Source organism: Haliotis rufescens, unplaced genomic scaffold, assembly GCF_023055435.1.
Source record: "Haliotis rufescens isolate VD_foot unplaced genomic scaffold, xgHalRufe1.0.p SCAF_15, whole genome shotgun sequence".
NCBI classification, from domain to species: Eukaryota; Metazoa; Mollusca; class Gastropoda; order Lepetellida; family Haliotidae; genus Haliotis; species Haliotis rufescens.
The window spans coordinates 412,862-425,777 of NW_025963835.1; the positions used below are offsets into that span (position 1 = coordinate 412,862).

The 12,916-nt window shown below is 39.4% G+C and overlaps 1 protein-coding gene across 1 annotated transcript; it reads left to right on the plus strand.

Annotated features, from left to right (window-relative positions):
- Positions 1-4: 4 nt before the first annotated feature.
- LOC124142107 (serine/threonine-protein kinase SBK1-like) lies at positions 5-9,768 on the plus strand. Its single transcript, XM_046510393.2, has 10 exons — positions 5-105; positions 2,293-2,404; positions 3,373-3,745; positions 4,188-4,281; positions 4,604-4,738; positions 5,232-5,355; positions 5,901-6,047; positions 7,382-7,725; positions 8,787-8,949; positions 9,470-9,768. The coding sequence occupies exons 1-10, from the start codon at positions 82-84 to the stop codon at positions 9,754-9,756; spliced, it is 1,803 nt and encodes a 600-aa protein (XP_046366349.2). The 5' UTR covers positions 5-81; the 3' UTR covers positions 9,757-9,768.
- Positions 9,769-12,916: the final 3,148 nt, after the last annotated feature.

Sequence of the window (12,916 nt, forward strand, 5' to 3'; positions counted from 1 at the left end):
CAACTCGTGTTATTCCGGGACAAGCCGAATAGCTGGTTACGGAAAGAGGCGAGTAGTGACGAATGGAACGTTTGCGAGACGATGGACCAGGAGACGAGAGACATTGTAAGTCAATCCAACATTTTGTCCTTTATTTCCCTATTGTTTCAAATTGTTTCAGATTATTGTAAAGATAAACATGTAACTTAAGTATCTGAGAACGTTTTTACATGTGATTTAACAACAATAGATCGTGTATCGATGAGGATATTGGGCTAAATGGAAACATAGGCCGCTGAATAAAACGGATGATCAGGAGGGGATTCCCCTCGGCCTCGTGACATTTCTGAAGAATATTGGTGCTTTTTTGGAGGATGTTTACTGTTTGTGATAGATGCGTGTTTACAATCATCAATTATCTGTAACTTCATCGGCCGTTATTTTATTCTAACATTCTTGGTTTTTTTTGTGTTTTTTTTTTTGTTATAGTCAGTGTTTAAAGTTCTACGTGATTTTTCGTTAAGTACAGATCAAAACCTTGACGCTTGAACTGATTGCACAACATAATCATTCGCCATGATACATGATGCAAGCCCACAGTTTTCGTTAGCACTTTTTAGCCAAGTGATTAGCCACCTATTTACTTCTAATCAGCTGGTGACAACTCTTGATTATCCCGTTTATACCGCTCCCACTTTATCAACACCATATATAATATTATTTATTCTCAAATAACGAGTTCCTGTGGGTCAGACATATTTTTACCACAACCTAGTTCACTCGAGCCTGACCACCCAATCCCGTACTGTGAGTTTGGGGAATCCCCTGTTTATACTGAGGTTAACCTCACAGTGTGTCAGACATCCATCAAACCTTATTGATAACATTACGTTTAAAGGGCAAGTGTACACAGATATTTAGACATTTTCTCAGTTAAACTAAATCATGTAAATCCTGAGTCTTGTTTCTTTAATGTCACATTATTATTAAAACATTACATAGTGCACCAACTTAACACTTAACCGCATAAATTCAGCACTTAATAATACTAAAACATGTCAATCGAAATCAAAATCAATAAGTGAGTTATTGGCCTTTGATAGGACAACATTCTGCCAACAATCCTGAACATTTAGATCTGTTCATTGAATTCCCAGATATATTTACGTTCTGTGATGACTGTAATATGTCACAGGATTGAGTAGTAGAAGTAAAAATTCAGTAGCGAGATCCATGTTCAGAGGACCTGTTTGTCCACTTGCTGTATAGATTGCATTAAATCATTGACCATCCAAATGACCTGATTGGTCACTGTTTGAATGATATGAGAGTGATGTCCCTTGGTTATGCTTTTACTGCATGACACCAGCAGACATGACCAATCCATCCGTCTGCTTCTCAAAGGGGACATATTTTCTCAAATACTATTATAGTTAGAGAAATTATATTGTACACACTGATATTACTGGTCATGATCTAATATGAGTTCGAAAAGTGGTGTCTCAAATTCAATTTGTACAGAGTAATGGCCGTTGCTCCATGCTTTTCAACTCAGTGCATAGTGACTGGAATAGAGAAAAGTTTTCTCAGAAACTATTGACGCTACATGAACTTGTCAAGACTTGGTTCGAAAATTGGTCTGTAAATTATTTTTTCGAGAGTTACTTTCCTCATGTTCCTTGCTACATGTTTTAATATTTTGACCATACACGGCCCTTTATCCATGTTATTTTACAAAGTGCATAGTTTCTGCAATGTGGACAAGTTTCTCAGAAACTACTGAAGTTAGCTTATCTTAGAGATACTTATCAAGACTGAGTTGGAGAACTGGTGCCATAAACAGTGATAAATTATTTCTTCCAGAGAAGGTGCCTTTCGTGTATATTAATTTCACAATTACCTGGTAATAATTTTTGTTGATGATATAAAGCAACCCTAGTGTCTATCTCTTCTTAAGGCTTTATAGGACACTTTTCTATAGTTTATATTCGCTACTATTTGAGTGAGTGAGTGAGTTTGGTTTTACGCTACTTTTAGCAATATTCCAGCATTATCACGGCGGGGGACACCACAAATGGGCTTCTCACATTGTACCATGTCGGGATTCGAACCCAGGTCTTTGGTGTGACGAGCGAACGCTTTAACCGCTAGGCTACCAGACCGCCCCTCGCTACTATTTGAACATGATGAACAAACATTTCTAAACTGCACCATGGTTGGGGATAGTGATCACGCTGTTTTCTTGTTTCTGAATGATGTGGAGCTCTCCTGTTAACATTTTTAACTGAAACTGTTTTGATTTTTTTTCTTCAGAAAATGGAGACAATGTTACCAGCTTTACGTGAAATCATTGCACAACAAGTAATGGAGGATAGAGAAGGACATAACTCTGACTTTTATCCCCCTCAACAGAAACATGTTCAAGGTAAGAAACACTGAGAATACTCTGACAATAAACATGATAATTCTTTGTTATGTTGAAGTCACTAATAATCCATTGACAAACTAATGTTTGCAACTTTTGTTTTAATAATTGTTTATCATTTTGCACAGGGAATACTCGACTTCTTTCACTAATTACTTTTTGTTCCAACAAGCTTTACCCTTTGTTGGAGTGAGTGAGTGAGGTTTTACGCCGCTTTTAGCAATATTCCAGCAATATCATTGTGGGGAACACCAGAAAACCCTTCATGAGAGATTCTACATTAGGTTGTATGTTATCATTATGTTTGGTAATTTTGGTGATATGTACCGCCACAATGTCTACCTCCACAGCAGCATAGACTTTTGAAATGAAAACTCTTTTTTTAAAAAAAAGAACTTTCATTGTTATTCAATATATTGCTGTTATTGTGTTTGAATTTAAGGACTCACTAAACTGGAAGCAGTGTACTATACATGCTATTTGAACTTAAAAAAATAATTTAAAAAATCCACTATATATTTTGTCCTTGTCCACTTTATTTCCATGACAGATTGAGTCTCTATTTTATGACTTTGTATTTGATTAATTTTGTTTGTTTGTTAAGGTGGTTGTAAAGTGTAGACTGCTCCAGAATGCCTAGTGATTGTTATGTGTGTTTTGTTTGTTTGTTTGTTGTTTAACGCCGCACTCAGCAATATTCCAGCCATATGATGGCGGTCTGTAAATAATCGAGTCTGGACCAGACAATCCAGTGATCGATATCATGAGCATCAATCAACACAATTGAAATACGATGACATGCATCAACCAAGTCAGGGAGCCTGACAACCTGGTCCATTAGTTGCCTCTTACGACAAGCATAGTCGCTTTTTAAGGCAAGCATGAGTTGCTGAAGACGTATTCTACCCCGGATCTTCACGCGTCTCTTAGTTTCTAACACTATATGACAGATTTGTTCTTTCTCACAGATGACTTGTCCAATGATGGCCACTTCCCTGATGACATCTGCTTCCCAGCAAGAAAAACAGGGTTTGTCAGCCCCCCTGATCCATGTCAACCCCTTAAACAGGGCAAGCAGGGGGAACCACATCATGTTCATCATAAGCAGGACGGGGAGAAGGAGGAGATCCTGTTTGAAGAAAGCCAGGAAGTGGAGACTGTCCCTCCCACGTTTGAGAACCTAAACATAAGGCCCCGAGGAACTGTGGTTTGCGCCACTGTGGTAGAAAGCATCACCATTCTCAGTAGTCAAGACAACAGCTTCCATGACTTGAAAACCCCATCGATCAAGGTCAAGGTCAGCATAGAGGAGGAGAGTGTGGATGTTTACAATGACTCCCAGTAAGTACGGCCATGATATGAAGCCAAGCTTCATCTATAAGGTGTTTACCACTGTCCTTGAATTGATGAGGCAAATTTAGTTGATGGATTTATGATTAGGGAGATTATGCCGTCACATATTGTTGTGTTTTGTTTGTATTGTTTTGTTTTTGGGACAGACCCACTTTTGGGCTATAGTAGCAGTCTGTGCCCCCCAAAATTGAAAGCCTTCTTGCTTGAAGTTGGTACTAATCAACATTTTCATTTGATTGGATGGGCTTTTTGAAAAAGAATGTTTTTAAAACAAGATATAAAGTTGCTTAATAATTTAAAAATTGGAAATGAATATTAATTGTGGTTACTTAGCAAATGCCTGATTGTTGATAAAATATTCATTAAAAAATCTGAGCCAGCATGTTGAGTGTGGTTGTCTGAAGTGTTTTTTTCAATTACTTCCGTCAAGGTGCGTCGTGCTAGGATCCAGCCAAGATGTATCGTTGTTGTTCAGTGTGTTTGACCAGCAGAAAACAGGAACCTATGGAGTCATTTTGGATAATGTGAGTGTTTGACTTTCGGGAAGAATTTTTGTTATCAATGTCCATGGTTATTAATGTCTTAATAAAACAATTATTTAAATTATTTTCTTTTGTTTTCTGAATAATATCAATATCAATTTATAAGAAATTACTGTCCATCTTTTGAGTTAATTTAATAATGTGTTTGACACGTGATGATGATGATGATGATGATGATGATGATGATGATCTCAGTTTCTTGGACTAAAAATCAATACCTTTATGGATTTGGGATGAAATATAAATGTTGCATAAACATATAATAAAGTTTTGGATTTAGTTGAAGTTGTCTTTCTGTTTTCAGAGCATGAAACCATCTCCGCGTGGCAGGTACGACCATGGAAAAGAATACCAGGTCATTAAAGAGTTGGGTCGTGGAGGGTTTGGCCAGGTTGACCTCTGTGAGTACAGGTCAGGGAAGAAGTATGTGAGCAAAAAGGTAAATATAAGTATATATATATATATATACTGTGTAGATATTTCAGAGGGGTTAAAGAATTGTTGTTTCTTTTCTCAAGTTACTGAAACCGAAACAAGATGAAATGAGTTTGCAGTTGCCCAAAATTAGAAATCACTTTCCGAAAGGACTTTCCGATAAGGGCCCTTTGGGGCCCCCAGAATATGAATCTGTTGGGTCCTTTATGTTCCACTCACTCAAAGAACTTGATCTTATTTAATATATTTTTATTCCTTACCATTGGTCAGTATTGGTGGCTCAACTTCAAATGAAAGAAAATATGATTTCAAAGTGCTAGTGCATGTCATGGTATTCAACTGCGTGGATCGATGCTCATGATGTTGATCACTGTATTGTCTTGTCCAGACCTGTTTATTTACAGACTGATGTAGTATAGCTGGAATATTGCTGAGAGCAGCAATAACAAACAAAGAAACAAGCTAATGCAGATTTATTTTGCCATATTTGTCGCCAGATTTCTGCCCGATTCCACAAGAAGGAGGTTGAAGTTCTCAACACTTTGTCCCACCCCAACATCACCGGTTTCCTTGGCTACATCTTCAGGGAGGGCCGTCATGAGATCCTCATGGAGTACGCTGGTGGGTTCAGCCTTAGAGTCTCTGTCAGACCATCTGTGTTTGTTTACATGATTTTGTCTCCAAACCGGTTCTTAGTTACTGTCCTGCTAAAAAATAAGAGGAATGTTTTTGTATTCACTTCAATACTTATCCTCCTCCCCTTTATTAAACTCATGAATTTCTTTCTCGTTTAATAAAGAAATCTGTGGTGTATGTCATTGTAAGGGAAGTAACTCTGCCTATAATGGTTTATGTTTTTTCAACTTTTAAACACATTGCTGGTTTTTCTCATAATTAGATTTTACTCCAAATTCAGTAAAAATACCTTAATTGGAAATAGAATTTCCCAATTCATTATGTTCATGTGACTTATTTCACTGTAACAGGACCAATAAAGACTTTAATGCTCAGTTTTACATTTATTGAATTGAATGCAGTGAGAAAATACAAAGTTAAAATATGAAGTCCAAATTTTGAAGAAAATAAAGGTTGGTTTTTTTACTGTGCCTGCTGAGGGCAGTGTGTGTGATATGGATGAATCACTGACGCTGGTGCTGACCTTCCAGGTGTGTCCCTGTCTGCCTTCATCGCGGCCAATAGCAACTGGCGAGAGCTGTGGACGCCGGACGCTGTGATGAGGATGGCCATGCAGGGGTTCTCAGCCCTGGCCTATATGCACACTGTGTTCGAGATTCTACACCTCGACATCAAACGTGAGTAGTTTTTGCAACACTTAACTTGCAATATCATGAAAATCAGATCTTCTACTCTGTGGGGGACACATCCAAAGGATTTCGTGTCAGGTGAACCTTGAGAAAACTTTTACTGCCCAGTCTACGAGAAGGAGCATATCTTCCAGAGGCAAGGGAGTTTACTGAGTGTAAAAGTCTAGTTTTCACCTTTGCTGAACTAGGCTGGTATTTTGTATACCACCAGTAGCTTCTATGGCCCTCCTATTGACCAATCAGATTGCACTCTCATATCACTTGCAATTCCACTTTAAACAAAATGGTGGCTCGGGCCCGGTCAAGACGGTCTCATCGATTGGTTGATTTGGCTGATTTCCCTACCACCTCGGGATCGGGTGTTCAGGTATGCTGACCTGGTTGAAGCATGTCATCAATCCCAATTGCGTGTATCAATGCTCATGATATCAGTCACTGGATTGTCTGGTCCAGATTCGATTATTTACAGACCACCGTCATATAGCTGGAATATTGCTGAGTGCGGCATAAAACAACAAACCAACCAGCAACCAACCATACCACCTTGTTTCAGATATTTTGATTTTAACAAAAGAAAATCATGCAGGGCACAAATATGCCTTTGATGGTTTTCCCTTTTCAGTGTAGAAGCCACAGAGCTGAGGAAAGACAGGATGTATAAAATATCCGCAACAATATAATGGTGTGGCCATCATTACGTACATTTGTGAAGTGTTTAAGCTCATGTTTGGGATCCAGTAATTAGGTATGCACTTCACGATTGCTTCATGTTTTTGCATTCTGAACCATGTAAGATTTATCGTCAAGATACAGACATCAGATATGCATACTGAGAAATTAGAAACCACGATGCTGATTGGCTGATCAATGGTCACCTGACACGACCTCTGATGAAGGTGTCCCCAAATCTTGATGAAGAGAGGTATCATATCAGAGTAAGAGATCTGATGTTATTAAGATTGTGTTAAATCCTTAACTAAGCTATAATAAGCTGATCTGTTGCATTGAGGCAACATCTATCATTTTATCAATTGATCTTTGTGGGTGGAGAGAGGGAACTAATCATGTACACCGATATTACTTCAGAACTTGAAACACCACGTTTTCTTTCTGAAAAGCGGTTAGTCTCACATGTTGAATGTTATGACGCATAGAGCTTTGGTCACATGTTTCACTTACATCTGCATCATGATACTGTACAACGTTACACTATTTCAAATGGAATTATGCTTTTTACCCCACTGATTCCAAAACTTAAATTAGGGTTGACATCTCTCAATAGTGATCAGTGAGATTTTATTTTCAACAATGTTGATTTTCAGCGGATAACATTTGCATCGCTTATGAGGGGGACAATTCACCGGTCGTCAAACTGACAGATTTCGGGACAAGCAAGACGCCTGAGGTGGCGATTTCCTACGAGGGATGGACCCCCGAGTACATGTCCCCTGAAGCCTGCAGACGTTACTTTGCTGCGAAGATGTCTGTCTTCCCCCAATGTTTCCTAGACGACGAAGTGACGGGCAAGTCGGACGTGTTTGCGTTCGGTCTGACGATCTGTTACATGCTACAAGGACAGCACACTGTCCTACTTCTGTGGAAGAACCAGCTCAGCTTGTGTAGTGCTCAGGAATTTGCAGCACTTCGACCAAACTTCATTAGTTATGTGAGTTTTTAGGTAACAGATATTCAGTGGCTTAGGTATTTTTAACTTTGCTGATTTAGTGTTTGATATGTTTAATAATATCTGCTTGTAAAAAAATATGAAAAATAGAATATTGGTTCAAATACGGAGTAATTCCTTGTAGACTGCTTGACATTACTTGATGGATTAGAGTGTGACGCCTTCTCCAATATCCCCTCTGCAGTGTCTGGCCTCAGTGCTGCAAATGTATTACTTCTAAATTTCAATGTGCAATCATTTCAATCAAGTCATTAAGGTTTCTGTAAGTCCAATTTTACTAACTAGGTACACAATCCCCTATTACCCGTCCTTGGGGGCACGGGTGGCCCAGTCGTCTAAGGCACCACAATTCGCTGTGCAGAGTTGCGTCCCTTGGGCATGCCAGAAACCAATGATTGTGGGTTTGAATCCCGGTTCGCACTGATTATGTTTCTAGGTTTGTCAGCACCATACTCGTGCTCGTTGGTTTCACTGAAGTGGTAAACGTCGGAGACCTGCATCACTTGGGGCTTTCCTCCCACATCAAGCTGACACGCAGTGATATGACTGGAATACTGTTAAAAGCGGTGTTAACCCCAACTCACTCACTCACTCACTATTACCCGACCTTACCCAGGTACCCACTTAGTCTCAAGAGTTGGGAACAAGATGTCTGATTGGGAATTGTTTTGCGCAGCCCTTGCAAAAACTGTTTAGATACATGTATATAACGATCAGATCATGCGTAGACTGAAGATATTCAAACATATAAAAGTCAAATGAATGTGTGCATTGTTAGAAAGAAATGCGAACGTTAGTGACTTACAGTATAAACTGTCTGTCTGTAGTGTAACCACTGAGCTAGAGTGAGTTTTTGTCATTAGACAATATATCATGTAACTAACCACGGGTCCGGGTAGTCCAGTGGGTACCCGGGTCCTACACAGGACCCACCTGACCCTAGTACCAAAGTTACCCGTCCCAGCCCTAGTAATTATTTGTACAGCCATAATTCAGTTTCCGACACATCCATCATTGAAGACATCTGCCCTTCATTTCCACAGCTTGCACAGAGTCCCAATTACATCCAGGAGCACGGCATCCAAGCTGACTTGCCCGAAAAGATCCGTCAGCTGCTGCGGTGTCTGCTGGCTGGAGATCCCAAGGTCAGGATGACGGCTGAGGAGGCAGCGCTGTACATCCAGCAGGAAGTACTGGCACAGCAAGGTCAGGGTCATAGCTGTTCCTTTCACCTCCCTCCTCTGACTTTTCTTTCATTTCTGGAAGTTTCATTCAGTCAGGTTTTGATTTCTGGTTTAAACACAAACCATGCTTCCGTCTATATACTAGTACCCTATGGCAAAACGTTTATGTTTTCATTTTAAGGCCAAAAACAAAAATATACAAGAATGTTTTTCAAATATAGGTATTGCTGGTTCACTGTGCCATGCTTGATTTTGGATGGATTACAAATGGAAAAAGCAAAATGCAGATAGGCATGACATGTTTTTTCTTTTGTTCAGATGTTAACTGTTTAAAGCCATATGCAATGGAAATATCTACTAGGAAGAAAATGGCTTTTGTTGTTGTAAGAGTATATTAATTGTTGGAAGACCATATGTATCAAAATATACTAGATACCAGTTTTTCATCTCATGTAATAATCTGTAAATGAGATAAAACTGTGTTGACACACATCTCTTGTTCCTAATTACTCAATTTTCTGATTCCATCTTTCATTTCACAGTCCTCCTGCCGAACATTCTGCCACCATCCTCACCGTCTTCAAGTATCTCGGCAGCATCTGGTGACCTCATGACCTCTGACCTGACACAGCCACTGAAGGACATCTCACTGAAGAAACCAGTGCCCCCTAGTGGAGGAAAAGACATCAAGAATAACCTTCGTCAGAAACTGCTGAGGAGGAAGTCCACGGACCCCTACCACCGACATGGCAGCCGCACGACAAGCTGTACAAGCAGAGCTGACCCAGAAGCAGACAAGCTGCCCAACTTTGCTGCACTCTTTGATTAGTCGTGTCAAAATACATTTCTTGTTTCTCATGACCTGACATCGTTAAATATCCCCTGCCTCTAACATTTAATATTTTTTTTATTAAGCACTGCTATGATGTTAAATTATTCAACTTTTATTTCGTTTTGGCAACTGATTCTGACTTTTTGCACACACCATATCATTCTTAGCATAGAAGGGTTACCAAACTGGTCACCATGGCATTGAGATGCAGGGGTGGCTCAAAGATGTCAGGTGGTGCATGAGAAGCAAGTTTTCTGTAAGAAATTTATAACCTATTTAAGATTAATAAATTTAATCCTTGTTCCCTACCCAGTCAGAAAAAGTTGTGAGAAACAGGAATATGTGTTTGTCAGCTTTTTTAGCGAAATTCATTGTCCAAACTTCTGTTTGAGGCCGAAGGTCAAGAAGGAATGAAACAGCAAATATGCAAGCTTGCCTGCTTGTTTTTTCTCTCGCTAGCCTGGGTTCCACAAATTTGGGTCTTCGTACTTCGTTTCTAAACCACATTTTTATCCCCCTGGCATATAATGTGGGGGGATTTTGCAATCAGCCAGTCTGTCTGTCCCTCCGTCTGTCCGTCCGTAATCATTTCCTTTTCCGGGGCAGAATTCGAAAACCATTCAGTGTATTTGATTGAAACTTGGCAAAGCTATCAGGCACATACTGAAGTGGTGCCTTTTGATATTTGGGGATTTTTCTAATTTTTATTTTTTTAAATTTTTATGGAATGAAGTTGGACATAGACTCAATTGGGGATGGGGTATGTTTCCGGGGCAGAATTCGAAAACCATTCAGTGTATTTGATCGAAACTTGGCAAATGTATCAGGCACATACTGAAGTGGTGCCTTTTGATATTTTGGGGTTTTTTTAATTTTAAATTTTAAATTTTTTATGGAATGAAGTTGGACATAGACTCAATTAGGGATGGGGTTCGTTTCCAGGGCAGAATTTGAAAACCATTCAGTTTATTTGATCGAAACTTGGCAAAGCTATCAGGCACATACTGAAGTGGTGCCTTTTGATATATTTTTTTTTACGAATTTTAATTTTTTACAATTTTTATGGAAAGAAGTTGGACCTAGACTCCATTGGGGAACGGGTTCATTTCCGGGCCAGAATTCGAAAACCATTCAGTGGGTTAACAATGTATGCTTCTAAAAGAACATTCAACTGTTGACTCATTACATACAGAATTGCACATTTACTAGTGGTTACTTTACAGACAGCTGCCGGGGGGATATGTCATCTTTCTGATGACTCTTGTCCATTTTGTTAGTGTCTTGGTTGATCCATAGTGCCTTGAGGTAGGGATTGTCTATTGTCGGGTTTGTGTATAAAACATCCAGCCATGTTCTGACTACCATAAGGGAGCAGTTCCAAATCGTTTAGACAGAAACTGACAATCACATGATCCTCATCTTTAAACATGTAGTAGTGCTCCCCTGCTTAAGTGTTCTATTTAAGTGCTATCCTGTTTAAGTGCTCCCTGCTTAAGTGCTGTCTTTTTAAGTGCTGTCTTATTAAGCGTCTTTTATTTAGAAATGCTTTTTAACTTATATTTCTTACTGTTTGTTTTGCTGTATACATGGAAAGATGGGAACACAGATGGGAGTTTCTTCATCTGTAGTTTCCTTGGGTCTATAAGAATGTGGGGAAGGGTGTTGGGTAGTGAGGTTGAAAATCAAATCATTCATGGGAGATATTTACATTAGTATTTGACTTGAAATTACAAATTTTGATAGCACAGTTTTGGTACTTTCTAAAAAAGAGTACATGTGTACTGTCATTTTCACTCTAAGACTCTTGTGGTATTTAGGCCTATCTATGTTTTAGTTTATCTTGTTTTAAGACCTGTTTTATGTATTTTTATGTTAAATAAAAAAAAATATAAAAATGGAAAAAAAGACAAATAAAAACATCATAAAATTGTGCAGTTTGCTGCTGTAAATAAAATGCTTTTGCTTTTTATAAGACAAGTCTGTTGTATGAATACCAGCATGAGTGTTTCCTAGCCTCTCATTGCAGTGAGCATGTATATGGTTAACACTGCTTGCAGTAATATTCCAACTGTATCATGGCAGGGGACACCTATAATGTGGGGAATCAAACCTGGGTCTCCAGTGGGATGAGCAAACACTTTATCCACTTGGCTACCCAACCACCCTTATTGTGGTGAATACATCGGGTCTGGGGTACAGTGGTCTGAAGCAAGGGGTTATTGCTGAGACCGTACCTGCTAGTGACCAGGTTGTGACCACACTGTTTACAGATCTTTAAACACTACCCCAAGTGTTCAGTATGTTCATCCAGTGCACTCAAAAGAACCCACTCATCCGTTGGTAGATGACAAGATGTTGGAAACATAAGTTTTTTGTTTGTTTGTTATTTAACGCCGCACTCAGCATTATTGCAGCTATATGACGGCGGTCTGTAAATAATCGAGTCTGGACCAGACAACCCAGTGATTGATATCACGAGCATCGATCCACGTAATTAGGCTAAGGCGACATGCACCAACCAAGTTAGCAAGCCTGACCACTCGATCCCATTAGTCACCTCTTACGACAAGCATAGTCGCCATTTACGGCAAGCATGGGTTGCAGAAGACCTATTCTACCTGGGATCTACACGGTCTGGAAACACAACATACCCCTGACACGAAAGTGACTTAGTTCAAATGTACCTCTGTTAACCCAGCAAGGGAAGGGGTACCCGATGTGAGGGATATAAAAACCTTCCAGCGCCTGTAGGCAGTATTGATTGTATACTCCCTAGGGAGTTGAGAATGATAACTGGAATGCATACAGAGCGACTGATTGGGGAACCATTAAATACAACATTTAAGAAGAAATGTCTGGATAAGTTCACTATATAAATGTATAATAATAACCATCTTCCCGAGGCAAGGGAGTTAACTACAAAAGTCCAGTTCCCACTGAGAACTGAACTTTTGCAGAGAGTTAACTCCCTTGCCTCGGGAAGATGCATAACATGATATTAATGTGCATGTGATTATCATGTAATCATGGTAACAACACAGAAGTACAGGACTGCCATCCGAATGCTGTACGTGTAGTCAGAGTAAACTGAGTGATTGTAAAATGTTGTCTGACACTCATGGCAGCTTGTATATAACTGATTCATTTCACTGCTGGT

Coding starts and splice junctions, on each gene's coding strand:
- LOC124142107 (XM_046510393.2), top strand. CDS start 82: ATGGACCAGGAGACGAGAGACATT. Junction 2,405..3,372: donor TCAACAGAAACATGTTCAAG/GTAAGAAACACT, acceptor TCTTTCTCACAG/ATGACTTGTCCAATGATGGC. Junction 8,950..9,469: donor GGAAGTACTGGCACAGCAAG/GTCAGGGTCATA, acceptor TTCATTTCACAG/TCCTCCTGCCGAACATTCTG.